At 39.4% G+C, this 27,704-nt stretch overlaps 2 protein-coding genes across 2 annotated transcripts in view; both read right to left on the minus strand.

The window, feature by feature from the left end:
* Positions 1–6,516, minus strand: part of LOC111868912 (extended synaptotagmin-3) — a 55,861-nt gene extending 49,345 nt beyond the window's left edge. The window contains exons 1-4 of the mRNA XM_033753232.1: positions 5,988–6,516; positions 3,761–3,802; positions 2,802–2,942; positions 2,565–2,641 (exon numbers count right to left, since the gene is read on the minus strand). Coding sequence (XP_033609123.1) covers positions 2,565–2,641; positions 2,802–2,942; positions 3,761–3,802; positions 5,988–6,281 — 554 coding nt within the window. The 5' untranslated portion in view covers positions 6,282–6,516. The remainder of the gene's footprint in view (positions 1–2,564; positions 2,642–2,801; positions 2,943–3,760; positions 3,803–5,987) is intronic.
* Positions 6,517–8,020: 1,504 nt separating this feature from the next.
* Positions 8,021–27,147, minus strand: LOC117282663 (odorant receptor Or2-like). The gene is made up of 7 exons (XM_033753224.1): positions 27,131–27,147; positions 26,102–26,246; positions 24,124–24,262; positions 20,691–20,790; positions 13,913–14,023; positions 11,701–11,856; positions 8,021–8,282 (listed from the first exon to the last, which is right to left on the minus strand). The coding sequence occupies exons 2-7, from the start codon at positions 26,172–26,174 to the stop codon at positions 8,226–8,228; spliced, it is 636 nt and encodes a 211-aa protein (XP_033609115.1). The 5' UTR covers positions 26,175–26,246; positions 27,131–27,147; the 3' UTR covers positions 8,021–8,225.
* Between the last annotated feature and the right edge of the window lie 557 nt (positions 27,148–27,704).

Below are 27,704 nucleotides of genomic sequence, written 5' to 3' on the forward strand. Positions count from 1 at the left end.
TGTGTAAATTCTTCTCTTTGGCTTCTTGAACCAAGTGCTGGTGACAATCAGTCCATTTCGTTCACAAAAGTCAATAAGCATTTGACCCCTGTGATTCCGTCTTCCTAGTCCATGTGATCCAACAATATTCTGATATGGTTCATCTCCAACAATGCTATTCCAGTCTCCCAATATGATGCTGTTTGTGTCACCCCTTCCATCTTCCTGAAGAATTTCTTCAATTGTGTCATACACTTTTTCTACTTCTTCATCTTCATACTCTCATGTTGGCATGTACACTTGCATAATCAGTATATCTACCGGTTCCGCCTTTAACTTCAGAGGAATAATTCTGTCATTACAAACAATCTTCTTAACAACACTCCTCACTACACTTTTATGCACCACTATTGCCACACCTCTTTCAGCCCGTTCACCTCCGGAATAATACACTGTATAATCACCACTTCTTATTTCACCTTGTCCTTTCCACCGCACTTCGCTGACACCTAGAACAGATACTTCATTCTTCTGCATTTCTGTTTTCAAATTCTCCAATTTGTATACATACAAGATAAATAATCAAAATTTACAATATTATTATACATACTTATATACATTACACAGTACATTTAAAAGGATTAAATGACACTGGTTGTATCAAAGAAACCTGTCCTTCGGTTTAAAACTGACAAAGATTTATTTGTCATGATTCATAGTGTGGAAAGCATACTGACATGAGAAAAATGAAGTCAAAATCTCTGGTTATGCAGCCAAAAGTGCTCACGTTTTTTGGTACAGGATATCCTGGGAAAAAGCGGCCAAATTCAAGGAGATTATTAATCAAGTAATTCTGAATAATAAATGTCACATGAACATGAGTCCTGTTCACAACAGGTAATGAGTTACAGCTTATTAAAGATTGTTAAGGAAAGTAGACATAATGAAATGTGTGAAATTAAACAGTTTCAATGAAGGAGATGTATTTAAACTTTGTATCTTCAACTTCAGTAAGTTGTCTTTAAAAGAAATTTACAAGGCAATGTGAATGCAGAAATCTGTTTTGCAGTAACCTGTTCACATCCATAACATAATTACAGTCAAGTCACATGGCCACCAAGATGTCCACAACCTCCAGCACTGAAAATTCTATGGAGCGGTGCATCTTTTCACTTGGTTGTTCTCCATATACCGTTTTCATATGACCCCAAAAATAATAAAGATACTGCAAAGCAGCTGTGTAGACATTGCTTTGTAAAGTTCATTTGTAGATAACATTTTGTCATATGTATGAGTGACTGACTATATATGGGGTTTGGATATGTAATTTGGTTTATTGAACACTTACAGATCATAACTGCAAGTAACACTATCGCTAATTCACAGACTCTGCAGTTCAATACAGCAAGAGCTAAGTCTTCTCGGTCTGCTATATCATCACTGTTTGTCACCTGGTAACAGCTTCCCACATTGCACCTTCCTCAGTCTCTGTGTTCACGCCCTTATTCGCCAGCGACTGTCTCACAACAAACTAAACCCTACATTTGCCCTGCTTATAACGCCTCAGCATGGACAGCACAGAAAACACCTCTCCCAATAGTTCTTCTATTTTTATGCCACATAACTGTTGCACAGACCATGTAGGGAACACCCCTTCCCACTTACTCCACTGGTGTATGTTATGAATCTACTGAGGCCATTATCTAGCAACGGCCATTGATTATAAAGCCACTACCAAAAATAGGCTCTTATATAGCTGCTTATTTCAGGGTCATTGCCTAGCAACAGGTCTACATGCCACAGTATAAAGTCAAAGGTGCACAGTCTGAATATGCCCATCATCTTGAAATATTTCATTCAGTGTAATTCAATTATGTCCACCATTCTTTTAGTAATCTTTAATAAACCATAATTTCTTACCAGTTGTGAATAAGATGTATGTTTATACGACATTCATTATTCAGAGCTACTTGAGTGAAAACCTCTCATTCGGCCACTTTCTCCCAGGGAGACAGTGCATAGCTGAGTAACTGGACAGCTCACCTATGTCTGGCCCATAGCTTGACACACTGTATCTACTAGTGATCTAACACAAACATCAAGTGACTCAATAATGAATATATTGTTATGTGTCACAAAATAATCATCTTAATATCACCCACAAATTTTGAACTGGTGATCAGTATCTAATTTAGTCTGACTTCTGTCACATCTCAACAATGATTCACAGCTAAAAACATTTGCATATTACGTAATATATGACTCTCAGTAACATGCATAAACTTTGTCTCAAATATTTTTCAATTTTGTGCAAGTTTAATGAGACAAAAACAATAATTTCATTTTTAAACAAAATACAGTTCTAAATAGATGATAACCCCAAAACCTGTACTATGTCACCATGTTTTAGCATGGGTCTTGTATGTACAATTTTAGAAAAATCCAAGAAAGGGATCACGAGGGAAAATATGTGACAGGTGGAAGGAAAGACATATGAAATTGTTGCTTCCTTTTTGCAAAAAAAAAAAAACATTCTAATAGCAAAACAAAGAATTAGACATTTGAAAATTCTTCCTTCAACTTACAAGATATCCATGTCCATAATTATCTCACTACGTAATACATTGCGATCATATACTTTGATTCCTCCAATTCTCAGGGGCTGAAATAAAGAAAAAAAAAAGACATTTTCTAACATTTCCATTATGATTACTGTTAGATCACAAAACATTCATACACAGTGGTTATTACAATTATGATGTACTTTCACTTACTAAAAAGTCTTGTTTTATATGTCAGAAAGAATGCATAAGGATACTCACAATACTGCCAAGATTCATTCTTTCAAAACGGAATCCATTCAGTTTGTATGCTTCCAGGCTGGTGCGCACATTAGGTTCAATTACATCTTTGATTAATGTCTTGGCATAATGATTCACATTTGGCCACACCTGACGCAAAATCTGTGGTCATAACAGCACAAGTGAGAAAAATGAACAGACATTCAAGTAAAGTATGGAATATGCAACTGTCTGAAAACTTGACACAGGTATTGCACGCAATACTTATTTCATTACCTAAAATCATGCTGCAAGATTGGTAAGTTCTTCCATTCATTAAGAAAATGAACCAAGTGCACATAATGACACACACACATACAGACTCCAAATACTTTATTCACAGAATCCATTACCTTGAGAACAACACACTATGAAAAAATATTCATCTCATCAGTGGCTACACCCTCCATATAAAATTTCTAACATACTTAAACTTAAATTTAAGTATTTCAAAACAATTTCAATAAAAAATTACTGTTCTCAGAAATCATTTGCAATTGCATGTGCATATTCCCTGCATTCATACACCTTAGGCCTAGTTTCCATTAGAAGAAAAAGAAAAGATAAACCCATCATGGTTTCATTAAATAATCTGATGCTATCTGAAGCTAATTTAATTACAGATTAATACAGTAGTGCTTAATGAAGGCGAATAATACAAAAGCAGAATAGGTTAACATGAATTTAAGTGCTAAACATTCATATGCTGCCATTACAATGGAAATGTTTCTCCTCTAATTCATTAAAACCCATTTTGCGCAAAATGAAGTGACACTGCCCTTCACACAAAGATAACCGAATATAAATTTTGTCACCAAACTAACGCTTATCATTCATGCAAGTATGATAATCCATATCTCATGAATTTCCTTTTCCAGTGGCTCCTCAGATATGGGACCTGCCATTTCGGTATCTGACCTTCAGACAATGCAATGACTCACCCTATTAAGCCACTCAACTCTTTCTACATCTGGGAAGAACACCTGAAACAAGGGTGAGCAATTATTATTGTATGCAAAATGGAAGTACATTAATGCAAGCTCATTCATTACATTAAGCAAAAGAAGAAACTGGGAAGAACACAATGAAAAAATGGGCTGTGACAGAACCATCCCTTCAACCTCCAAAAATTAAGATACCAATACAGACAAACATGTATAGAAAGACATCTGAAACTATGAAAGACCAGCATTATGTAATATCCACAGGGAACTAAACAGGGCTTATATGGGAAGGAAGATGATAAGATGCACACTTACAGCATAGGCAAACATGATACACCCGAAAATAAAAATGTTAATTTCTCAGAAACTGCTCATCATACAAAATTATGTACATGGTATGACACCTTCTGTCTGGAGCATTATTTGTGATCTGGTGTATGAAATGAGATAAACTGAAAGTCCACTTGGGTCCATAAAGGTGCAATAGTAATAAACATTTGCTGTACAGCCCAAATTTATATTTTGCATGCATCTCTTTCCCACATTTAATTAAAATCCAGGAAAGTGTTCAGGAGGGTAAGGATGTGACAAGCAGACATGACTTCATGGTGGCTGACTGCTATTACACACCACCATTCTATGGCAGCTGTTTGCAAGGCTTGCAGCCATCTGTTTTAGTGACTATTATCGAAGGCACAGTCCCACAAACATTTTCCATCTCATCACAATCAAAGAATATTAATAAACAAGATCTTCATCCCATGATATCATATCAATTCATCCAGGGCACCACCCTACTCTAAATATCCCTTAGGATAACAAGGCCCATTTCACTTAAAAACTGTACATGGTTTGTAGAACATTAGATGATGCTGTATTGACAATGTAACTCCATCATGCAGGGTGTTTCATGAAAAAGCTGACAGTTACTCATCTGGTCAAGAAATTCCCTGTTATCATGGAACCCACAGGTTCATTACAGGCAAACTTCTACTTACAAACTTTCAATAACTGAGCAATTCATATTTACGAACATTGCAAGGACTAATAAATTATGATTCCCAAATCACTTAATGAACACATAACTGCTCACTTATGAACATTTTAACATATTAACATTAACAAATTTAATGGTAAAAAAAGTAAGCAAAGTAAAGCTATCCTTGCAACAGGCCATGAAGGTCCATTGGGTTGTGAGATGTTGAGTGTCCCACATTATCTAGACAAACGGCTCAAAGATGGCGGTAAGGTGGACAGCCTTACACCCCAGCCGTGCTTTACTCCCCAGGAAAATTATTTAATTAATTCCTGGTACTCATTTCTGTTAGAGGCTCAGTTGACCTCAGGGCCACAATACAGTTGGAAGGATTAGGTCAACTGAAAAAAAAAATCCAATGACCTCATCGGGACTTGAACTCACAACCTTCCGGCTTGTAGCATAGTGCCTCAACCAACTACACTACCAATTTAATGATATAACTTATGAAAAAAATAAATTCAACTTACAAACACATTTCAAAGAACATATTATGATCATTAGTTGCGGCTTGCCTGTATTATGCTCACAAAGCTCCATCATTAGAAACAATGTGAAGTTGAAGGAATCCCATACCCTTCATACATTCATTCTTTAAGCTCCTTTTTAATATAATTATGGTTTATTTAACTAAGTTTGGACATTATTGGTTATAAAGGGAAAGATAAACTGTTGAACTGAGCACACAAGTACATTTTCCACCTTATCTCTTCCAGAAATGACTGACTAGAGCTCTCAGAAAGGATGAGGGTTGCGGCCTAATAAGTAACTAGCCTATCTGGGGCATTGTCTGTTTCCTCCTAATCCAAGCGCAGTGTATAATTCAATATGTAATTTTATTACTAAGATCTTTTAACATTGCTTTAGGCATAAAAAGAATTCAGAGAAGGCTTGATATACACAGTATCTATAGTTGCAATAACACGTTCAGTTATTCAAAATTGTTTTCTACCCTTATCCATTCTAGGCCATGAACACATGCACACACAGAGGGCAAACATGAGGATAACAAAGACAGGCTGATAAACAATACTGCCAGATTGGTAAAAACAAACATTGGGTCATTAATTTCAGTTTTACTCCTTGGTTGTGAAGACACTACTTCTACATTTTTTAACACGTGGGGAAAGAATTATCCAAAAGCACAGTTTCAAAAACATTACTGTATTGTTGAATGAACATTCTTACCCATGAAGGCAAATCGTCAACTCGAGCTAGTATGACTTCTTTTTCATTGCACAAAGCTGCTGCTTTGGCAACATTCCTTCTCAATTCATTCTCTTTCTTCCACTCCTCTCGGATTACAGACAAAACCACTGGACCAATTAACCATGCAGCACTGAATTCAAAATACCCTATCAAATACACGATTGCAACTGTGCTGATCTTTTTTGCAAAACTATATAACACACTTAAGATACTTGTTCCGCCGATTTTCTTTCGAACGATTGATTCAGTTTTTTCCTTACTGGCTCCTGTCATTTTTGGTACGTAAATCAACCTACAAAATTCATCAAAAAGCACGAATAAGACACCTGTCCACACTACCACACCCAACACTTGTAATTAGGCCGTAGTAGACTACCTCTTACAGCACACCCACTCTCTTCGCTCTCTTCGGTCTGTGGCATATTAGTAACGTAATCACTAATTTTAACGCAAATGAGTCATAGACGTCAGAGACCAATACACAGAGCACACACCAACCTCAGCGGCACACGGCAGCAAACACGCTAAAGCACTTCCGCGCGCTGGCTGGCAGCAATGCTGCCGTGACGTCACGATAGCATTGTTGCTTCCATCTACTTTGAGCCAAGATAACTAGGTTAAAATGGCCGCCAGCACATATAGCATGCACCGAGAGCTCAATCGGTAATAAGGTATGCTATCATACCAGTGCCTTTTGTGTACTGCTCTGCGCTAACGGTGGGAAACTGGGACAGGGCCGCGGATTGCTTTCCACGCTTTAGCGACATCTAAAATTCAGTTTCTGATTTACTCAAACCGCGCCAGTGCAAATAATTCCAATTATTCGTGAGAGACATAGAGCAGTCGCCGAGCCACTGACTCCCACCGACCTGTATGAACAAAAAACAAGCATATTTTATAAAATACTTACTTTGGTGACGGAAAATTTGACTGGTATGACGTCATGGAACTACTTCCAAGAGCACAACAATGAATAATTTCACAGTCCTACTACTTGTACCATAAAAGACCTTACCTCATTTTTTGAAGTGACTATTGTGAACTGGTTTAACCTGTAACCGTTCATTCTGACTGGAGGACAGTTGTGTGTAAATTAAATTTGTATTAAGTTAAGATTACAAACAAAGAGATCCGGCAGACAGCCAGCTCTTACACGCGGAAGGGACATAGTTCAAGTTTTGCTATGTGGACAGGAAGTAACATCTGGTAATTTCCTAGAATTCTGGCAGTTTCAGCAAAGTCGGAAAGGTTTGAGAAAATGAGAGCTGACAGCTTGGGACAGCGATAACTTAGAAGTGGGATGGCCGGAGCCTCACACCCTGACCGTAATGCATCAAGGGGCTGTCAACCTTAGCGCAGGTCAGCATCTGCCAGAATCACATAGCAGAGCAACATGATTGGGAATTCAAAATTTAGGGAACCTCCTAGTTTGAAAACTTAACCAATGGCAGAAGTGGAGGAGTGGATTTCTCTTGGAGTCTGGGGTTCGTGGACCTCAGGATTCAGAGAGAGGGATTCCACCTCAAGGAGTATTGACACAACTTTCGGCAAAGTCGGGCACAAATTTTACAACTATGTCCCTTCCGTAAAGTAGTATAAGTAAAGTGCAAAATAAGTGTATTAATAAATTCAGTTATATTCAGTATGCTGGAAGGGATTAAATGACCAATAAGGGCAACGGTCTAAAGAGGTGTGTGTGTGATTGAAGCAGAAAGGTTCTTCCTGCCCTGCCCGAGCCAGACCCGTATAAGACCCGGGATAGGAACTCAGCTCTACAGATTACTAAACAGAACCCAAAGAAGTGAGCGGTGAGAAATCCATGTCATTTTATTCATATCAGGAAATGTTTCTCAGCAGTCTCCATAAAGAAGTATAAGTGTTCCATCTGCACCAACAAAAAATGAACTGGGCTGTTTTAAACCGCGTCATGCACATATTCATGAGTGTTTAGGGCAGCTGAAGTACGGTGAACTCGAATGCAATATTTGCTTAGATAAGTATCTTTATTCAACCTTGCAATTTTTGTTCACAACTTACAATTGAAAGCTCTGTCAACATAAGTTTCCTAACTTATAGATTCCTAAGCAACAGCCCCATTTTGTATTAAATGTCTACATAGTGAATATCAACTTTAAATGCAATGCTCATTGGGTAGTGTTGCTAGTAAAGTTGATACGAAGATCGTGTAACACACTGGAGGTACGTTGTTTTCTGCGTTTATGCATTGTTTATATTACGCAGTACTGTGAAATATGAAAATGATGCTCCAATTATCTGAAAAATAAAACCGCTGTTTAACACTTCTCATATCGCATAATTATTAATCTAAGTTACCTTCATTATTCTACAAAATATTAGACATATGAACAGAAGGTGTGGAATACGTCACGGGTTTTAATACCTATTTGACCTCGGTTTAATTGGTTTCAATACAAAAATCTGATATTGCATCAGTTATATTCTCTCAGAACAGTCAAACAGAATCTGAGGTAAAAATTTGAACACTGCGACTGTGTTCCGCTGACTATCAAGTTGCGGTTAGAGACTTCTACACATCCAGTCTGATTCCATTCCATCAGCTTCTGAATTATTTGAGAACCCTCCTGTCCATGACGATCGTCGAAGACGGCTGGGAACCAACGAGAAACTTCTGAATTCGCCTATAAAAATATACTTTCGGAGTTCTACGGCGTCTGCCTCATGCAAACGTAGAAGTGGAGTTAAGCGGATGGGTGGAAGACACAATAGAACATACGCTAAACAGGCATTTCAATGGTGTCATGGCAGTAGTTAAATAGTAGGATCAGGATCTTCACCGAGTTAAGTAGGGAGCCGAAGGTAACATTATTCGTAATAGAAGTGACTGGATGCGACACAGGCGAATAAATGTGGCCTGGAAGCCATACGCCTGAAGTTTAAGATGCAATTGGAGGCCGTAGAAGCCCAAACGGCACACAGAGGAGGCGCGAGCACAGAGACAGGAACTGCCATTGTGAACCCGCTGAAGTTTGACGGTTCATCTTGGACAATGTTTCGCGGAGAGTTTCAGGCTGTGATTTATCACAACGGTTGAGCAGCCCGTAAGAATAGGCATCTACTCGCCAATCTGTGGGACAAGCTGCCGATATCCTACCCAGTGTTCCAGCCACGACGACATTTGAGAATACAGTCAAGTCGCTGAAGGGCCATTATGATATTACGAGTTGGTGGAGTCCTACGAGTTAAAACTTAAAGCCAGAAGTCAGCTGAGCGTCAACTCGCTAAAAGAATTCGCAGAGTCTTTCGAACAGTTGGCCTACTGCTTCCTTGTCGAGCTACCTGAGGATATTATCAAGAGGAAGGTGGCCTATGCATTAGTCGGTGGGGTGAAGGACCAGGATGTGAAGTGGCACCTCCACATTGGAGGTCAGAGGTCCCACAGAGAAGCCCTTAACTAGGTCCTGAAGCAGGTGGTTTCGAATCACCAGCACGTCTGAAAAAGATAAGCATTGGAGAACACATGAGATCACAGTTGTCTGCTACCAAGAGCCGTAGGACTGGACGATACGTATGCTGGTAATGTGGTGATATTGGGCATCTCAGAAAAGACTGCCGACAGAGACGTGAAGAGAAGGATTGTCTGAGATTAAACCAACTGGCATTAGAGAAACGAATAATGGATGGCATGAGGAAGGCGCGGACATCATAGTCCTCTGTCTGCAGACTGTCCCTGACCTGAATGAAGAATAAGTGGAGCTGACGCTGGGACGGAATGCGCTGTGAATTTGGATGTTCATTGCAAATATCATCTGAATTCACCCTGGGACTGTATGTCCTACGAGCTTGCGACGTGGCGGTGGATTTGAAATATCGAGTCCTGGGACCGGGCGAAGAAGTGTCATTACAGTGTCCTGGGACACGACTACTTTTATTTCTTCGTAAGATGCCCAGTAACGAAGTAATGCCAACTCAATTTGGGAGAGTCATGACTGCGCGGCTGGAGGATCTCCTGGAGGCGGTGAATAGACTAGTGGGACCAAGACTGAAGAATGCCCACCAAAGAGTGTACGGGGGCAAGACTGTGGTTCAGCTTTGATGAGAGATACCTGTTACGATGTCTGAACATAGGAAAGGGCAGAAGCGCACCAATGGAGATGAACACTCTAAAAGACACTACGTCAAGGCCTGAGCTCAGATCCAGAAATTTTAACGATGATCAGGCTGCTGGAAGTGGCTAGGATCGTGACGCCCTAAGGAGAAAGTGACTGGATGACGTCGACATCAGACCGACTGAACGGGAATTTGGGGCTGAACTGCGTCCTAAGTGGAAAGATACTGGAGACCGCAGTTCCATTCACAGCAGTTACATGACACAGTGGAACTCCGTAGTGGTGAAGGGGGCAGTATTTAAGCATAATTGGGAGTCGGCAGACAGATGTTACAAGACAGCCAAAATAGTTCTACCTTGGATCAAGGTGAAGGGAGTACTTGGAGAGCTCAACTGCTGATCTCCTGGAGGCCATCTGGGCGTTAACCAAACCCTGGACAAAAACCCAATGGCAGAAGCCCTCGCTGCATGCAAGGAGCGACATCAAGAGTTGGAGACAACAGCATGACACCTGCATAGCTCACTGAGGTCCTCGAACCCGAAACCTAGTCCGGAATACATCACAATAACAATAAGGTGCTATTCGACAGGATCGACAATAACAGGATGAAGGTGTGCTACCAGAAACTAGCAATTTCTAATGGATTCCAGTAAGGAGAACTTGTCTGGTTGTACAGCCCCAAACTGGACATGAAGGAAGTAGCTTAAGTCCCTGAATTCTTGAGAGGGCCCTTACAAAGTGATCACCCAGGCAAACGATGTCATCTGCAGGGTCCAGTGTCATCCGAGGTCGAAGATGGTGGTGGTATACCTGACAAATTGGCTCCATATCTAGTAGTTACTAGGGACAAGTAGCCTTGGGGAAGGAACAGGGTTGTATGAGATGTGCACCTCCCTTGATACTTCTAGATCCCTCAGTTTTTTAATTCTTTGAGAGCCACCAAGACCACATTGATGAAGACAGCAGAGAACCAACTAGAAGCTACTAGGTTAACTTTGCCCATAAAAAATGTAATTGTGAATTTTGACATTGCTAGCCTCAATGTGAACTAAGAAGCAGAGTCAAGTGGATGTGTGTGATCCATATGAAAGAAACTAGAAGCTGAAGTGCTATGGCTTACAAGTTGGTTCAGTGCAAGGTGCAGGAAGGGGAGAGTGCAGTAGTGTATGACAAAGTACTAGTGAGAAAATCACTTTTCCGAAATAATGATACATGTTGCAGTATCACACATTTGAAATGAAATGTATCACTGAAGTCTCCAGTGCTTATTGTCAGCAATATTATATGAATCAAATGCTGATGGTAATTATAATGCTGTATTTAATTTAATGCAATAGATGGGTCAAAAAACTAAACTGAAAACAAGAAATATACTAACAATCTATAAGCAATGGAGATTATTAGTTCCCATCATGTAAATAAAAGGAAGGGAGAGACAGACAGACATGAAGTACAGAAAAAATAGAAAATAACTTCTTTGCCTTGGTCAGGTGACACATTTGTCAGCAAAGGGCACTGTCAACTGTAAATACTGTCTCAGGCATTTTGAAAATGTTATATTCATAGCATTTTTTAAATAATAAATAATTTTAGAATGACCTTACCGCCCTATATGTCTCCAGTGACATAATATACAGCTTGCCACCTGTGAGATATGATGGCTTCATGGAACGTGATATCATGATCCTCATATTCTTTCTGAAATACATCGAGGCATCAATCCAGGGGGTGTCATATATAGCCTTTGTCAGGCTGTCACTCTGTAAGTAAGTGCAATAGTTACTATCAGACTGTACAGGTATCCAAATCAGTTTATATGTAGCGTTCTTTTCCCTTCACAATTTGCCTAAATCAAACATGTGGACAGAAATATGCAAACTAAGGACAGATTTAAATGTGAGATCCACATTCCATATTTTGATGTGGTGTACACAGATCATTACCATTACACAATCAATAATTTGTAACACCATAATCTACTACCAACACCAAAAATGACATCATCATCATCATCATCATCCTCATATTTCGTTCTAGTAGATATATATATATATATTTTTTTTTTTTTTTACAAAATTATCGAAGATCTTTATTAAAATGTGGAATGTTACATGGACTAAGCATTCCCAAATGTTTGTTTCAAAATGCCTTCCCTGCATACTTTGGCATAGAAATCTCCTAACAAATTTTTGTGTGGTATTTAGGGAATTTATCGAATACATGTTCTATTTCTTTGCACAACCTGTCTTCACATAAAAAATAAAAAATACAGAATATGAAAAACACAGAGTGGTCATATAAGGCATTCAGATGATTCAAATAGATCCACACATATACACCAATATGTCCATTTATGATATGTATACATAACTTTGAGCAGATTTTGAGTCATTTTTAGATAACAGGAATTCATCAACAGAATAGAATGAGCGTGTATCGCAATATCTTTTTAGCTCTATTTCAAATTGTTCGTTATAGTTCATTAGACCTTTAAGACTACATGCTAGATTGTTGAACATTTTTTATGCTTCCATAATATGTAGGCTTCTGAAAACATGACAGTTTAGAAATTGCTCTAGGAAGGTGGTGCTGGTTCCTGGCATTAACACTGTATATGACTGGATTGGAGGGACATTTGGCAGCATAGGTGGCTGAGGCACTATGCTACAAGGTGGAAGGTAGCGGGTTCGAGTTTCGATGAGGTCACTGGATTTTTCAATTAACTTAATCCTTCCAGCCGCATTATGGTCCTGGGTTTGACTCAGCCTCTAACAGAAATGAGTACCAAGAATCTTTCTGGGGGGAAGGGGGGAAGGCGGCCGGCGCGTAAAACTGACAACCTCACCACCCTCTGTGAGACGATTGCCTAGAAAATGTGGGAACTTCGACCTCTCACAAACCTATAGGCGTTCACGGCCTGTTACAGGGATAGTTTTACTTTTTTTTTTTTTACCTTTTTATAACTGAATTAGTCTGAACATATTCTTGATTATTTACAATGAAGTTCATTAATGAAAATATGTGTTCAAATGGAAGCAAAATCTCTGCTCTCTTAAATGGACCACTAAACTTTCCCACGATTTTCTCTTGTAATATACTCATAAATATCTTTCTGCTGTTGCATGAGATACTCCAGAAACTTATTCAATAATTTCCTATGCAGTGAGAGTAGGCAAAATGAGTTGATTTGAGAGAGTATCAGTGTTGCCGGTATGTAACACAGATCTAACTGCAAAAGATACCCAACTTAATTCAGAAACCAACTGGGTAGCTATAAATTTATAACCCATGGAATTTTCTATAATTATTGCACTTTTGGACATTATGCATACTCCTGTTTTTTATGTAAAACAAAGCGTTTCAGAGACTATATTCTCTCTCCGTCCACACGTAAAAGCCTACTCTATTGGGTTCCATCGATAAAGCTAGCCCTACCTCTGCAAATAGGCTTTTACCTGAAGATGGTGACAAAAAATCCAGTCTCCGAAAGATTGTGTTTAAATAGAAACATGATGATGGGTAAGGTCCAAATACTCAATAATTATATTACATTAATAATATTAATAATAGTTAATAATATTACGTAAAACATCATCACAGACTTTTAAGATATGAAGGAATTCCGTGTTCATCGATCCTTCTATACATTTATCACAACATCCAGTCTTGAATGGATATTATGGAAAATCATTTGTTATAAATTTTATTGCGTTTCTATTCGTTGTATTTTTATGTTGTTACTGCAATCCGCTTAGTTTCTAAAGATCAGAACCTCCTGGCTGTATAACATATGAGAGAGACACTGAATTCTATTACCTCATAGGTGAGATCATTTCCATACCAGCAAAAAAGCAAAAGTTGTGATAGAGCAACAGCCAAGAGCCCGCAGAAACTTAGCTGGTCCATAACTCCATCACTATCCAGATTCTGCAAAATATAATTAATATATACAGGTACATTATAGCAGCTTTTGGATTTAAACGATGCTAGATATAAACATGTTAATTCAGTAAAACTACAACCTGAACTGAGTATTAATGCTGTGACAAAGTGCTTCTAGGTTAAATTTTCACCACAAGGTGATTGTTTCCTGAATAGCTATTTGTTACTAACTTATACAGATAAGGTAAAGGTTAAGGCAAAGTTGTTCCTATGCTCAATCAATTAAGCACTATGCCACAAAGGCGTATGTGGGAGTGGATGTATACATCTACATTTTCTTGACCTCTGCATTAGCCGGAGATGAGTGTTATAAAATAATCAGATAACAAAGGAATTAAAACGTAACTCCACATGGAGCTGGGTCTTTAAACAAATGAATATAAGTAATTCATGTCAATCTGTCTGGCTGGCATATTACATACTTCTCAGGTTATATCAAAACCTGTGATTGGATAAGATCTTTAGGTATTGGAATTAGTTCACATTCTCACAACTTGCTCCCCCAACATGGATGTTTTGTAAGCATTTTAGATTATCCTCATAAAAGTTACACATATCACCAATATTATGCTTCTTGATTTAATTATTCTAACAGTATTAGGTGCAAGGTACAAATACTGAAACATTTCATTATGTAGTTTTCTTCATTTTCCCCTACTGAAACTCTCTAAAAACATGAGTTCGCATGTCCAGTGAATCCCCGTGAATGTCATGCAGCAGCTGCAGCATCTACAGGTATTGCAATAGACGGGGATGATTCGGCTATTGTAGTACAGTGCGGCAATTCTTGTAGTAATTACGTGGATTCTGAATGTGGATGTTGTAACATTTGTGGCCACAGCAACGAGATGAAGATACAGGGTATATTTATAGTAACTAGAAGAGTTCACGGCTCTGCGCTTCACCGTTACCAGTTCATCGCCGGCCGCGAATCGCACGCGATTTTTGCTAATGTCGCAGCATGTTTGGGGGCCGATAACATTTGGAATGAAGGAAAATAATTACTTGTAGACCTCTACATAGTATTATGTTACATAGTGTGCAGTGCGGTTAATTTATGGGAGTTTATGATTTGTGAGGAGTAGGCAGTAGTTATCAGCGCCTCGAGCCATTTACGAGTATTCCCAGGTAACAGCCAGTCAGCAGTGTGCCACGACATGGTTCACTATGCTTTAGAGCAACGCGTATTTCTGCGTGACACCTACGTGAAATACGGATCTGCTGGAAAGTGTTGGCGAAAATTTCGTGATGAAAGAGTTCCCAGCAGACAAGCAATTCATAATTTGGTGGATAAACTTAAAACAACGGAACTCTTAATAGACAAGAAAACAAAACACAAGCGTCGGGTGTTTACTGAGGAGAAGTTTAGATGACATAGGGGCCAGACTTAGACATTTTAACTAGAAAGTCATTAAAACGTCTAGGTCAAGTGACTGGAGTGTCAAAGTCTAGTGCAACAAAATCGCTGAAGCTTAGACCCTATAATACAACAGTAATCCATGCCTTGCAGCCGCGAGATTCAGCTAGCAGGGTACGTTTTTGCAGTTGGTTTCTGTAGTCTGCCGTCGAAGGTGAGATTGATCTGCAATTGACATTCTTTTCTGATGAAGCATAATTTCACTTGCAGGAATACATAAATACGCAAACTAATCACTACTGGAGTTCACATAATCCACATCTAACACATAAACCCCGCTTCATTAAGTGAAAGTTGCTGTCTGATGTGCTTTAAGTGCAAGAAGCATTGTTGGACCTGTGATTCTTAACGAAATAATTAATTGTGAAAGATATGTACGGGATATTCTCGGGTAGTTCTTTTCAGAGTTAACAGAATAAGAAAGACTCTATGGCTGGTTTCAGCAAGGCTCAGCTACTGCCAATACTGCACGTATATCTACGCAGACTCTGTCCAGTGTATTCGGTGAGAGAATCATCGGCAGTGATATTTGGCGAGCACGTTCACCTGATCTTAATCCTTGTGATTGTTTCTTCTGGGGTTGCTTGAAGGACAAAGTTTACAGCAGTAACCCCCAAACGGAAAAACTGAAAGAAAACATTTGTAAGGAAATTTCAAATATCCCTGCAGAGCATCTTCAGAAGGTAAATAAAAACCTCTTCGCCGGTACGAGGAAGTTCTACGTGTATAAGCACAGCATTTTCAACACCTCTTGTGATCTGTGAACAAAGGTAAGAACTTTCCTTCATTCTAAATGTGATCGGCATGCCGAGACATCGGTAAATTTTGCTTGCGGTGCGCCCGTCGCTGTTGAGCGCAGAGCCGTGAACGTGTCAAGTTCAATAAAAGTACTCTGTAAATTTCGCTACTGTATTATATGTATTAACATATACCTTCTTTGTAGAAGACACAAACTTGTCAACTAGCGGAAAATTTGCAGGAATTGTTTCTGCAACACGGTGCAACCCATGGGGAAGGCAAGTCAAATGAGCCATGTTTGGAAATATAACTTTAAGAGAAGTTTCGGCTTTGAGCATATAATTTGCGGCATCAGTTATTATTGGAAAATTCACTAAGTAATATTGAGCAGTAGCACTTTTCGTGGATTTAATTTTAATATTCTCTTTGTGCGACTGACCGACCGAGCGACCGCCACTTGTTGGCGAAGTTAGTGCCAACTTTAGCGGAGAGAGGGTGTCGCGTGGTCAGCGCAACGAATCCCCACGGCGTTTTATTTCGGGTTTCTAGACCGGAGCCGCTATTTCCTTGAAATAGCTCCTCAATTATCCTCACGAGGCTGAGTGGTATAGTTCGCTCGCGGACTTAAGCCACGGAGTTTTGTTTCTTTTTATTCTCTTTGTGTACGAGTATATTAGTGTTCAAATGCTGAAGCACCTGAAAGCGTTTTTCACAACTTTTTTTTTCAAAATCTCGGCAGCAAAGAATAGTTATCATCTCTCCTTCGAACTCCCGCTGATACTGCTGTAATTTAGTTTTATGACTTAGTTTCACTTTCGGCATGACTACAGAAAGCTAAACAAACTAATCACAGACTTGTCACCACTAATATAAATGACCCCCAACTTCAAATGAAGAAGCGTAGCGAACGTGATGGAGACTTTGGAAATAAATAAATTAAGTCCATTATCTGTTGAATAATATGTATTGCGTTGCTAGCAGCTACGTGTGAACACGCATCCGACGAATCCCTTCGCAGCCACTTCGAAGGTACGCGGATGAGACAAGGTACGAGTAGAGAGGTCGGGAATTCCTGTCTTGGGGAGTCCCGTCCTGGGTATTGAATCAGAAACATGAATCCAGACTAAACTTGCTATTTGTATGACGAAATTGTTCGAGTCAAATATACAGCATATCCTAATACGGAAAAGAAAAATTGTATACACACGACGATGATTGAAAATTATCATAAAGTTAAAAAACATATATGATAAATATATTGAAAAGAAAATATGCAACATATATAAGGATCGTCAAAAAAAGTAGAATTGTCCCTGTGTTTAACGAATTAAGCACTACGCCATGAAGGCGTACGGGGGAATGGATGTATAGACCCACGTTTTCTTGACCTCGGCACTGGTCGGAGGTAAGTGGTCAGTTTCACACCCCTGCCGCTTTACCCTCGGAGAAAGAGCNTAGTTCGCTCGCGGACTTAAGCCACGGAGTTTTGTTTCTTTTTATTCTCTTTGTGTACGAGTATATTAGTGTTCAAATGCTGAAGCACCTGAAAGCGTTTTTCACAACTTTTTTCCTCAAAAGCTCGGCAGCAAAGAATAGTTATCATCTCTCCTTCGAACTCCCGCTGATACTGCTGTAATTTAGTTTTATGACTTAGTTTCACTTTCGGCATGACTACAGAAAGCTAAACAAACTAATCACAGACTTGTCACCACTAATATAAATGACCCCAACTTCAAATGAAGAAGCGTAGCGAACGTGATGGAGACTTTGGAAATAAATAAATTAAGTCCATTATCTGTTGAATAATATGTATTGCGTTGCTAGCAGCTACGTGTGAACACGCATCCGACGAATCCCTTCGCAGCCACTTCGAAGGTACGCGGATGAGACAAGGTACGAGTAGAGAGGTCGGGAATTCCTGTCTTGGGGAGTCCCGTCCTGGGTATTGAATCAGAAACATGAATCCAGACTAAACTTGCTATTTGTATGACGAAATTGTTCGAGTCAAATATACAGCATATCCTAATACGGAAAAGAAAAATTGTATACACACGACGATGATTGAAAATTATCATAAAGTTAAAAAACATATATGATAAATATATTGAAAAGAAAATATGCAACATATATAAGGATCGTCAAAAAAAGTAGAATTGTCCCTGTGTTTAACGAATTAAGCACTACGCCATGAAGGCGTATGGGGGAATGGATGTATAGACCCACGTTTTCTTGACCTCGGCACTGGTCGGAGGTAAGTGGTCAGTTTCACACCCCTGCCGCTTTACCCTCGGAGAAAGAGCCCCCGGTACCAATTGGATAAAAGGCTTGGGGGGCCCCAGAGCCGGTCTTGACGACATGGGGAGTGAAAATTCTTTCCCCCACCGTGACTCGAATTCCGACCTTTTAGTAGTCCAGCCCCGTAGCCAGTCGCTATACAGACTGCGCTATCCCGGCTCGTCAGATCTTCGAAAATATTATTCTTATTATAAAACAAATAAGATATTAATTTATATGCACCATCAAACGATGCCTAAAATTTAAGAAAAGAAGGAATTCATACATATATCCAAATGAGCATACTTTTAGCTTCAAGAAAGAAATATGCATTCGCATTAAAATCCAGTCCGTATTCATCACATACTGTGACAACATTACTTCACATATGCCCTTGCACAGTGCACAACAGGATCCACCACATCCTCATTGACACTCCAAAAGGCACTAACCCAGATCTGAATTCTGAGAGAATCTCTGCGACGTACTCTGAGGAGCGATAAATCTCGCAGGTACGATCATTTCTTGTCACGCAACCTATATCTTCCGACGCGTCGTTTAGGAGTTATACGCCCCAGTTTCAATGTTGTATAGGTAGGTACGTGTACACAGCCAGTATACGTCAAATCTGTTTATGTTTATGTTTACAATGTTGCACCAAGTGATGACGCCTTTTCCTCGCCTCCTGCACTACGTCTGTGTAGGTAGTAGATTACGCGAGCAATAATTCGCAGTCGTCCATCGAGAGTGGACGTCTTTGATTCGTGTGGCCAACGCGATCACCCGACTTAACGCATGTAAAGAATGTAGTGTACGTCACCCCAGCTGACACCAGAGACGAACTACTTTTGAACAAATTCAACACGGACCTCAAATGTTCGAGGGTCCGACTGTCACTGCTATGATTGTGTAATGAATGTAATCAGTTTCAGGGTAAACGCTTTGAACACCATCTGTAAACTGTCCGCAAAGGTACTTGAAGAAATAAATGAATGATTCATTTCATAATTGTAAATGTTGCCTAAGACCTGTCTTCTCTTCGATGTCGCGTTGCTCATAAACGACCTCGTTAGAGAACACGGATTGATTGACAAAAATATGACACTTCCAGCGAGATCAATCGCTCCTCAGAGTTTGTCGCAGAGATCCTGGTTCACTCTATAGATTGTGCTATATAAAAATTAAGGCAAACATGAAAGAGAATTTGCTTCTGCTGTCACTGTTGGCTCAAAGGAGAGAAAGATCTATAGAACCTCTCATCAAGACAATTTACAGTCACAACCAGAAAGAAGGGAGAAGATTGGTTAGAAGGAGGTTTGTGGGAGTGGCATGTTAAGGAACAGAGGGAGTGGAATATGATATCAGAGAGGCCGCAGAACACAGATGAGTGTACAATTGAGCCCCATGAGCCAGCAATGATGTTGCACGACTTCGCCTGTAACGGAAGAGCAACAAAATAATTTGTTTCTTCCTTCAATTCATCTGTTTAACTCCTTCCCTCTTTTCCTCCTCGTTGCTTTCACATCCTTGTTACTCATCAGTCCTATTGTCATTCTCTACACTTTTGTTCTTTCTTCTCCTTCATGTTAAAACTGCTCACTCATTCATGTTCTTCCATTCCTCTAGCCCTTCATTTCCTCTCTTCCTTTCTTCCATACTCTTTTTGTTGCCCTTTTATTTGTCCATCTTATTATCATTCCTCCCTTCATATCCTAGTAATGATAAATGATACCTTAGCTTTCCCCCCAAATTGTAGGAAGGGTTGAGTGGGGTTTCCCTAAGCATGAAAGGCACTAAGTATTATTTACACGTAGATTCTTCAGTTGTCCGTTTCTTAATAACAAGAAAATTTCACACCTGGGTTTATTTGTTCATTATTCTCACGAGTATTAGGTTTATATGACTTTTCTTTCTCCTTGGCACTACAGCCCCCGTGGGCCTAGGCCTACCTCCATGAACTTCTCCGTTCACTTCGGTTTTTCTAGATCTTACACATTCGGTAGGACTCCTTGGGCGGGTGATCAGCTCGTTGCAAGGCCTCTACCTGTACACAAACACAGAAAAGCGCGCACACACACAGACTAAACATTCATTCCCTGAGTGGGATTCGAACCCACGATCCCGGTTTCCAAGCGAGCGAAGACAGTACATGCCTTAGACCGCCCGGCTACCGTGACCGGCTTATATGACATATGTGACTATGAATTGTGCCTTATTTCTTACCAGAGCCAAGTAGAAGAGGATGAGGCATATTGTGCATGTACTGCCAAAGAACTGGAAAAACAGTACAGGATTCAGCAGGTTCTCCATATTTTCCACCAGTCTGTTTTAAAACGATAAAACATGTTTATTTCACGATTCATTACGTTAATAACTTAACAACACTGTATTAAGTACAGACATTATATAACATTAACTACAGTAAGAACACCTATATTACTATTCTTCTATATATTCATGGGAATAAAGCAATTTCTTTTACCAATAGTTTCCAGTTTTTGCACATATTCGATAGCTAGGCACGGGGACTGGAATTATAATTGGATTTATTGAAACCTTATATCCAATAACTAGAAATTATTATAAGCATCGACGATTTACATACTCCGCAGATCACAGCATATAGAGAGTCTTTTATTTCCTGCGAACTGTTGCTAGGCAGAAGCTGCTAACAATGCAACTCAAGACTACTTATCTCCGACCTCCGACTGACTAAACTGCTGCTGGGCCTCGCCAGCAGAGCCATTCTTGGCTCCGAGTCCTGCGGAACTAATGACTGTATTTTACTCCATTAGACTCTTGAGAGTAGTGCCACTCTACTAGTTGGTCGGTCGGTCGGTCAGTTGGGTAAATTGTTGATGGTCCTCGCAATCAAGGTCAATCTTAGTTTTAGTTCCGTCGGGACCTATGACCATGATTTCATTCTTTTCTTCCGCGTCGTACACACGTTTTGAAATGAGGCCTCCTCTTCGACAACAGGATGGATCTGGCTACTACTTGTCACTTCCCCTAGTGAGGGTGACTCGAGCGAGCACTTACTCACAAAGTGACTCTTCTCTCAACACAAGCACGCACGCACCCCCCCCCCCCCCCCCCACCCNAGTTCTCTGCCAGCGCAGCCGTTCCTCTTTCGCTGCCCGTCGGGACGGACGGCCTAATTTATGTTTGTTCCAAGACCGTTTATTTATTTGCGAATGGGGAATCCTTTTCGACGAGAGGAGGGGGTTTGTCTTTCTGAGTAGACGCCATATTTATTGCACCGTTATTTCGCACGAGTGTACCAGAATTCAAGCAGCGTCCTGCTAAGTGCATTTGTACTGTATGTATACAATACATGCTCTGTCACTGCACTATAACAAGTAAAATTTATACATGGTATACAGAGTTTTTCTGTCAATGAAGGCTTGTGCAGCAGGTTAAGCGTTAACTTGTTTAACCACTCCGAAATTGCAGTTAGTCACCTGATCGCCAAATTTAAGCTCCTTACACTTCCCATGCATAGCTTCTCCTTGTCCAACATGTATTGTACATTTGGATTTACGTGGTTTAGGACTACTTTTATCAGCTTTCAAGAGCGCGGAGTGCTCTCTTTTGCAGGCGCTGCACTTTCATGAAGTCAGTGTCCGCCGCATACTACCTAATCATAGCTTTGTAAAGCGTAAATTTAATTTTTGAACTTAAATTATCACTTTCGAACAGGATATAGATCCTCAGGTACATGCGCGAGGCCTTGACTGTAATCCTTTTGATGCTGAGTCTCCATTCAATCTTCCCCTCGAAGGGAACACAGAGATACGTTACATTATTTACAAAGGGAATGCCCCGTCCGTTCAGTTGTAGTAGTTCCTCAGAGACACTACGTCTTACGGAGAAATAGATTTCCTGAGAATTCCTTTCATTAATCTTTCTGTTCCAGTGCTCACACCATTACTTCACTGCAGTGAGGCCGCGTTGCAAATTACAGAGAACTCGACGTTCTTGTTTCTCTGTCTCATAGATATGGGTATCGTCAGCAAACAGATCAAGACGAGTTCCAGGTGCCGCAGGAGCATCGTTTATATATAGGCTGTATAATATCGTGGCAAGGACGGAACCTTGAGGTACTTGTGCCGCTATTTCTCTTGGCGTAGAAATTTTCCTTCTTCCAAAAAAACGAACTTTCTGTTAGTGAGAAAGGAAGCAATTACCTTAATGAGATTTGTCGCAAATTTTAATTTTGATAATATAGATAGCAGGCCATAGTGTCATGTTGTGTCAAAGTCATTCTCGATAACAAGTAATACCCCAGCCGTCGAAATATTATTGCTGAACTCTAGGGAGACGTGATCTGCCAGCCTCATACACTGAAGTGTCGTGCTGTGTTCTGCTCGAAAGCCAAATTGACTTGCATTTGTAAATTTCTTTCCTAAATATATTTTTGGATTGTTCTTAAAAATCAGCTTCGCAAAACTTTTACTCCTAGTGGACAAGAGGCCTATAATCGATATATAACCTCAACATGGACCGGATACAAAACATCGCTACCAACAGTCTCTCTATTGTTGCGTGTTGATTCATTGCTGATAACGTGTTTATCGTGGTGTTGCCTATCAACTGCCCATCAAGCTTTTCGCCGTCATGTCACATTGCTCCCTCCCTAAGGCTGATCGTTCAGAATAGCCTACGGGTGTATCGCTATCCCTTCGAGAGAGAGAGAGAGAGACGTGGGCGTGTTTGCGACATCTGTGATCTTCCTCGCGAAAGATACATCATAGGCGTGTAGGCCCCAACGCTTGTGCTTCCTGTTACGACGGCGTACAATATTCATTCTTCGTGGTTCGGTCTCGCGCTGCTGTTCCCCAGCTGCTCCCTCCTTAGGACTGCTCGAGCGCCACAGTCTTTTGTAGGCACGCCCTCTTCAATGTGTTTCTTCGTCCGACGGTCTCCAGTTGTGGTTACAGGCACCTTCCTTGATGGCGTTCTTACTTCAGCTTCATGGACGGCCCTGAAACCCTTCCCTGCAGGCTATCCACCGCCTCCAAGTGTCCTTCCAGCCGCACCGCCGCGACCCTACCAAATGGAGTCACTGCCACTTTGCTGCTTCTCTTCCTAAAGAGGGATGAATGTGGTCGCGCCCCAGGGCACCGCAATGACAATTCATATTCGCCCAGTCCCAGCACATGGAGCTTCAGATCATCAAATGTATACTGGACGTGCATAACATCGAGTCCAAGAATGAACTCATAGGTGATATTGCCGACGAACATCCAAGATGTTAGTGGGCGCCACTCCAAAGTAAGTTCTACAAAACCTTCCTTCAAGAAGGGAGGGTCTCCCCTTATGCAGTCTGCAGGGCTCACCACATGGGCGGGTCTTTCTCGGGCAGTCTCAGGCAATCGGTGATGTCCAGCCTGGGGAAGGTCACGGATGCTCCGGTGTCGATGGTCACAAGATATGCTCTCTCTCCTCTTCGTTCCTCGGCATGTAGAATCTCACAGCAGTGTTTCCCGACACCTTTTATGCATAACAAGGGCCAATCTCAATAAATTAGTATTGAAGTATCTCAATATCTTCTGTGTTTCAACTGTGATACATTTTTGTCGAAGTGTATTAAAATAATTATTTATTAACATTTTAAAGTTGGGAACAGGATATGCCAAAGGATTCGATCACTTACTCTAAAATATATTGGTGATGATGAATGCATTCCAGTAAGCATTTGTCTGACTTTGAATCCAGATCCTCTTGCAAGTAGTGAGCTTCTTTTATATTTTCGTTTTGACCCTTGCAAGTTGTTACACTTTCTCTAAAGTTTGCTGAAAGAACATAGAAAATTAATCAAGTGTTACTTTTCCTGTAAGTAGTTATTCTGTATGAAATGTATTATTGACTGAAACCTAATGTTTTTGCAAGCCCATGCCATAGTTTCCATATACCTTAGCCATTCAGTTAGCCTTTGTGGATAGTGGATTCTCAGCTTTTTCTAATAAGCTGACAATGTGTTTTCTGAGGGCTAGTACCCTATTTAACACAAGTATTTTTATATATCTATGAAACTCTTTCTTTTTAATTATTATTAGCATATTTGAAAATGTTTTTTAATAAACAAAATTAATATCTTTATATGGTGTTAAAATGAAAGAGATGTCACAATCACCCCTTTTGAATATTCGTGATTATAAATTATTCACGAGGGTTCCTGAAAATATTTAGGTTATCAGAAATCATGTTATTAGACTCATATACAACAGAAAAAAAAAAGTATTTGTAATTGATTCGGCTGTTAGAAAACTATTTAAAATTGCATAAAATTAATATCCGACAAAAATTGTACTTTCATATTCCTTTAGTATGTCTAGCTAAAGTTCAAAAAGGAGTATATTATTCTGGTATTACATTATTTAACTCTCTATCCCTCAGTATCGGAACCTTAACATTTCACAACCCTATGGACCTCTATGCCCTGTTACCTTTACTTTTTTTTTTTACCTCTCAATATCAAGCAAGTTGCACATGACATTAATAAATTTAAACATAAGTTGAGAAAGAATCTTGTAGAAAACTCTTTTTATTCTGTTGAAGAGTATCTTGATAGGAATAATTAATTTGATTTTTGGGTATACCAATAATTATAGCTTTGTATTTTAGTTTGTATTCATTAGTTTCTTATATATATTTTAATTATTATTTATCTTATGTTAAGACAATCTTATGTAATATATCAATGAAATCTACTGACAATTTCTATATCCAATTGTTATGTATCTGAATGGATCAATGAATGATAATAAAAATAAATAAATAACTACATAATCAGGTCCTAAAGAAAATGAAAACTGAAAAAGCACTTGGTTTTAAAAGAGTAATATTTCACCTGTACATGTAATGTACAATTTTAAGATTTTGCTGTTACAGTATAAAATAATGTGCTCTTTGACCATTAGACTTGTTGATGTGGAGCCAGTGTCTGATATTTCAGAGACTGTCCCTGTCCCCATAAATAGGTGATAACAAAGCCCTGATGGGGAAGACAAAGATAGCTTCTAAAACACTGGACTTCACAAATTAAAGAAACTCAAAAGTTGTTGTATTGTCATTCTACATAAAATCTCACATAAAAATACTTTTTATAATTCCCTTACCAACAATTTACATAAATATCATATTACTGAATTGAAATTTTTCCTTTTGAGTATGACAATAACAAGAACAAACATTTCATTAATTTTTGTCATCCTTGTGTATGTCTGATAATTTTTTTTTCCTTGGCACTACAGCCCCAGTGGCCCTAGGCCTACCTCTATGAACTTCTCCATTCACTTCGGTTATTCTAGATCTTAGACATACAGTAGGGCTCCTTGGGCGGGTGATCTGCTCGTCGCAAGGCCGCTACCTATACACAAACACAGAAAAACGCACACAAACATCAATGCCCTGAGTGAGATTCGAACCCACGAACCCGGCTTCCGAGCGAGCGAAGACAGTGCACGCCTTAGACCACTCGGCTACCATGACCGGCATGTCTGATAATACTGTCTTCAAAATTATTTCCAGGGTGCTGTCCCAGCTCTGGGATACATCCTGTGGCACCACTATAGATCTTTCTGTCTCAGTTACAGCCTCGCTTATATATAAGCTTCAAGTGCAAGGCTCACCTGTTGAAAACCCAGGCTGTTCTCTTCTTGAATTCTCACATTCTAAAGCCTCGCTTGCACTGAAACTCTCCATCTTATGAAGCTTCTCTGATGCCAGTAAATATTCTGCTCGCTCTCTGATTGTTCTCAGAGAATATTTCAGTACCTTGAATTCACCACAGCAATTTATGATTACACTTACAAGTAAAGTGTCCATCCCTGCATTGACAGCTGGCCCCATAATACAGGATATAATTTGGAAACAAAAAGCTATTTCAAAATTTCCTGGTTGTTGTATGTCAAATGGAAACCATGCTTTAAATACTAATGTTTTTACTGTCTGGTTCCCTTGGTTGAGTATTTCAAGTCCAAGAGCTGATCCATATGAAACGAGAATAGATCTGGTGAAAAATGAGATAAGAGTGCCAATACAAAGGTAATAGTATCTCCAACTGGCAGCTTGCGCACGGCAGTCAGCCTTTTGCAAGATTTTATAGTGGTCTTCAGTCCATCTCAATGATGTGGCCAAATAACCACTTCGCAGTCTCTGAACCAAATCTTTAAGACGTTTCTCATATAAGAGGAATACTGTCTGTTTCATTACGCATGCAGTATAAATTAAAGTTACACTGCCAGTTGCAGCTAGATTTTCTAGGTCTCCCCATGTGAACACAATATCTAAGTATTCTGTTGCAGTGTGAAGATACAGAATAATGAGTAGTGCCCATCTGTAACTGATGAACAGTTTTATGGCCCATGAGAATTTTAAAGCAGATATGTTACCCTGCCATAGCCCAAGAAGCTTCAAAAGTTTTAAATTAACAACCAGAATATTATTAATATCATGGTCTTCATTTACAGAAAAATTCATCTTGTTAAATTATTGCTTATCAAATTGGTTTTCAAGCAAGTAACAACAACCAGTAACAGAATTTATGATTTCAAAATATATTCTATAATTTCTTAAACAAACAGTGGTTTAGTCATGTTTTATTCTGATTGTGGGCTGTTATTAATAATTCAACTGTTTTGCACAGAGAATATAATTACACTGAATAATTTTCTCTTGTAAGAATCTTATAATGACTGGAGAAAAAAATTCTCAATTCTGCAAATATGTTCCTCCTAGTCCACTAATGCCTATTTACTGTCTCCCTATTATAATGATTACTGTTGTGCTGCAGTAGAAACTAGAAATATGGTGTTAGTTTTAAAGAAGCTGTAGTATAAGTGGGATTTTGATCTGTTTATGTATTCTCTTAGCGTTCCCACATACATGTGTCTAATTCAAACAGAATTTATGATAGCATAGTTCTGAAAATTCCATCTTAAGTCAAACGACAATAAGTAGGTATTCAAACGAGATCTTTTGTATGATGTGAACATTCTACCAAGAACATCTTACATGTTAAAATTTAACAGGTAGAAGTATGATTCAAAACTTGGCTCTTAAAAAAATGTAATTTAAGAATAGAATATACTGTCAGAAGAGGGAAGAGAGAGATATATCAAGTCTTTAGAAATTACACCATTCATTAATGCCATGCATGCAACTCATAACACTGTGATGGAAATTTATGAATTCCATCATAGATTCCAACTGCATCCTCAATATCTGAAGTAT

The sequence above is a fragment of the Cryptotermes secundus genome, unplaced genomic scaffold (genome assembly GCF_002891405.2).
Source record: "Cryptotermes secundus unplaced genomic scaffold, Csec_1.0 scaffold685, whole genome shotgun sequence".
NCBI classification, from domain to species: domain Eukaryota; kingdom Metazoa; phylum Arthropoda; class Insecta; order Blattodea; family Kalotermitidae; genus Cryptotermes; species Cryptotermes secundus.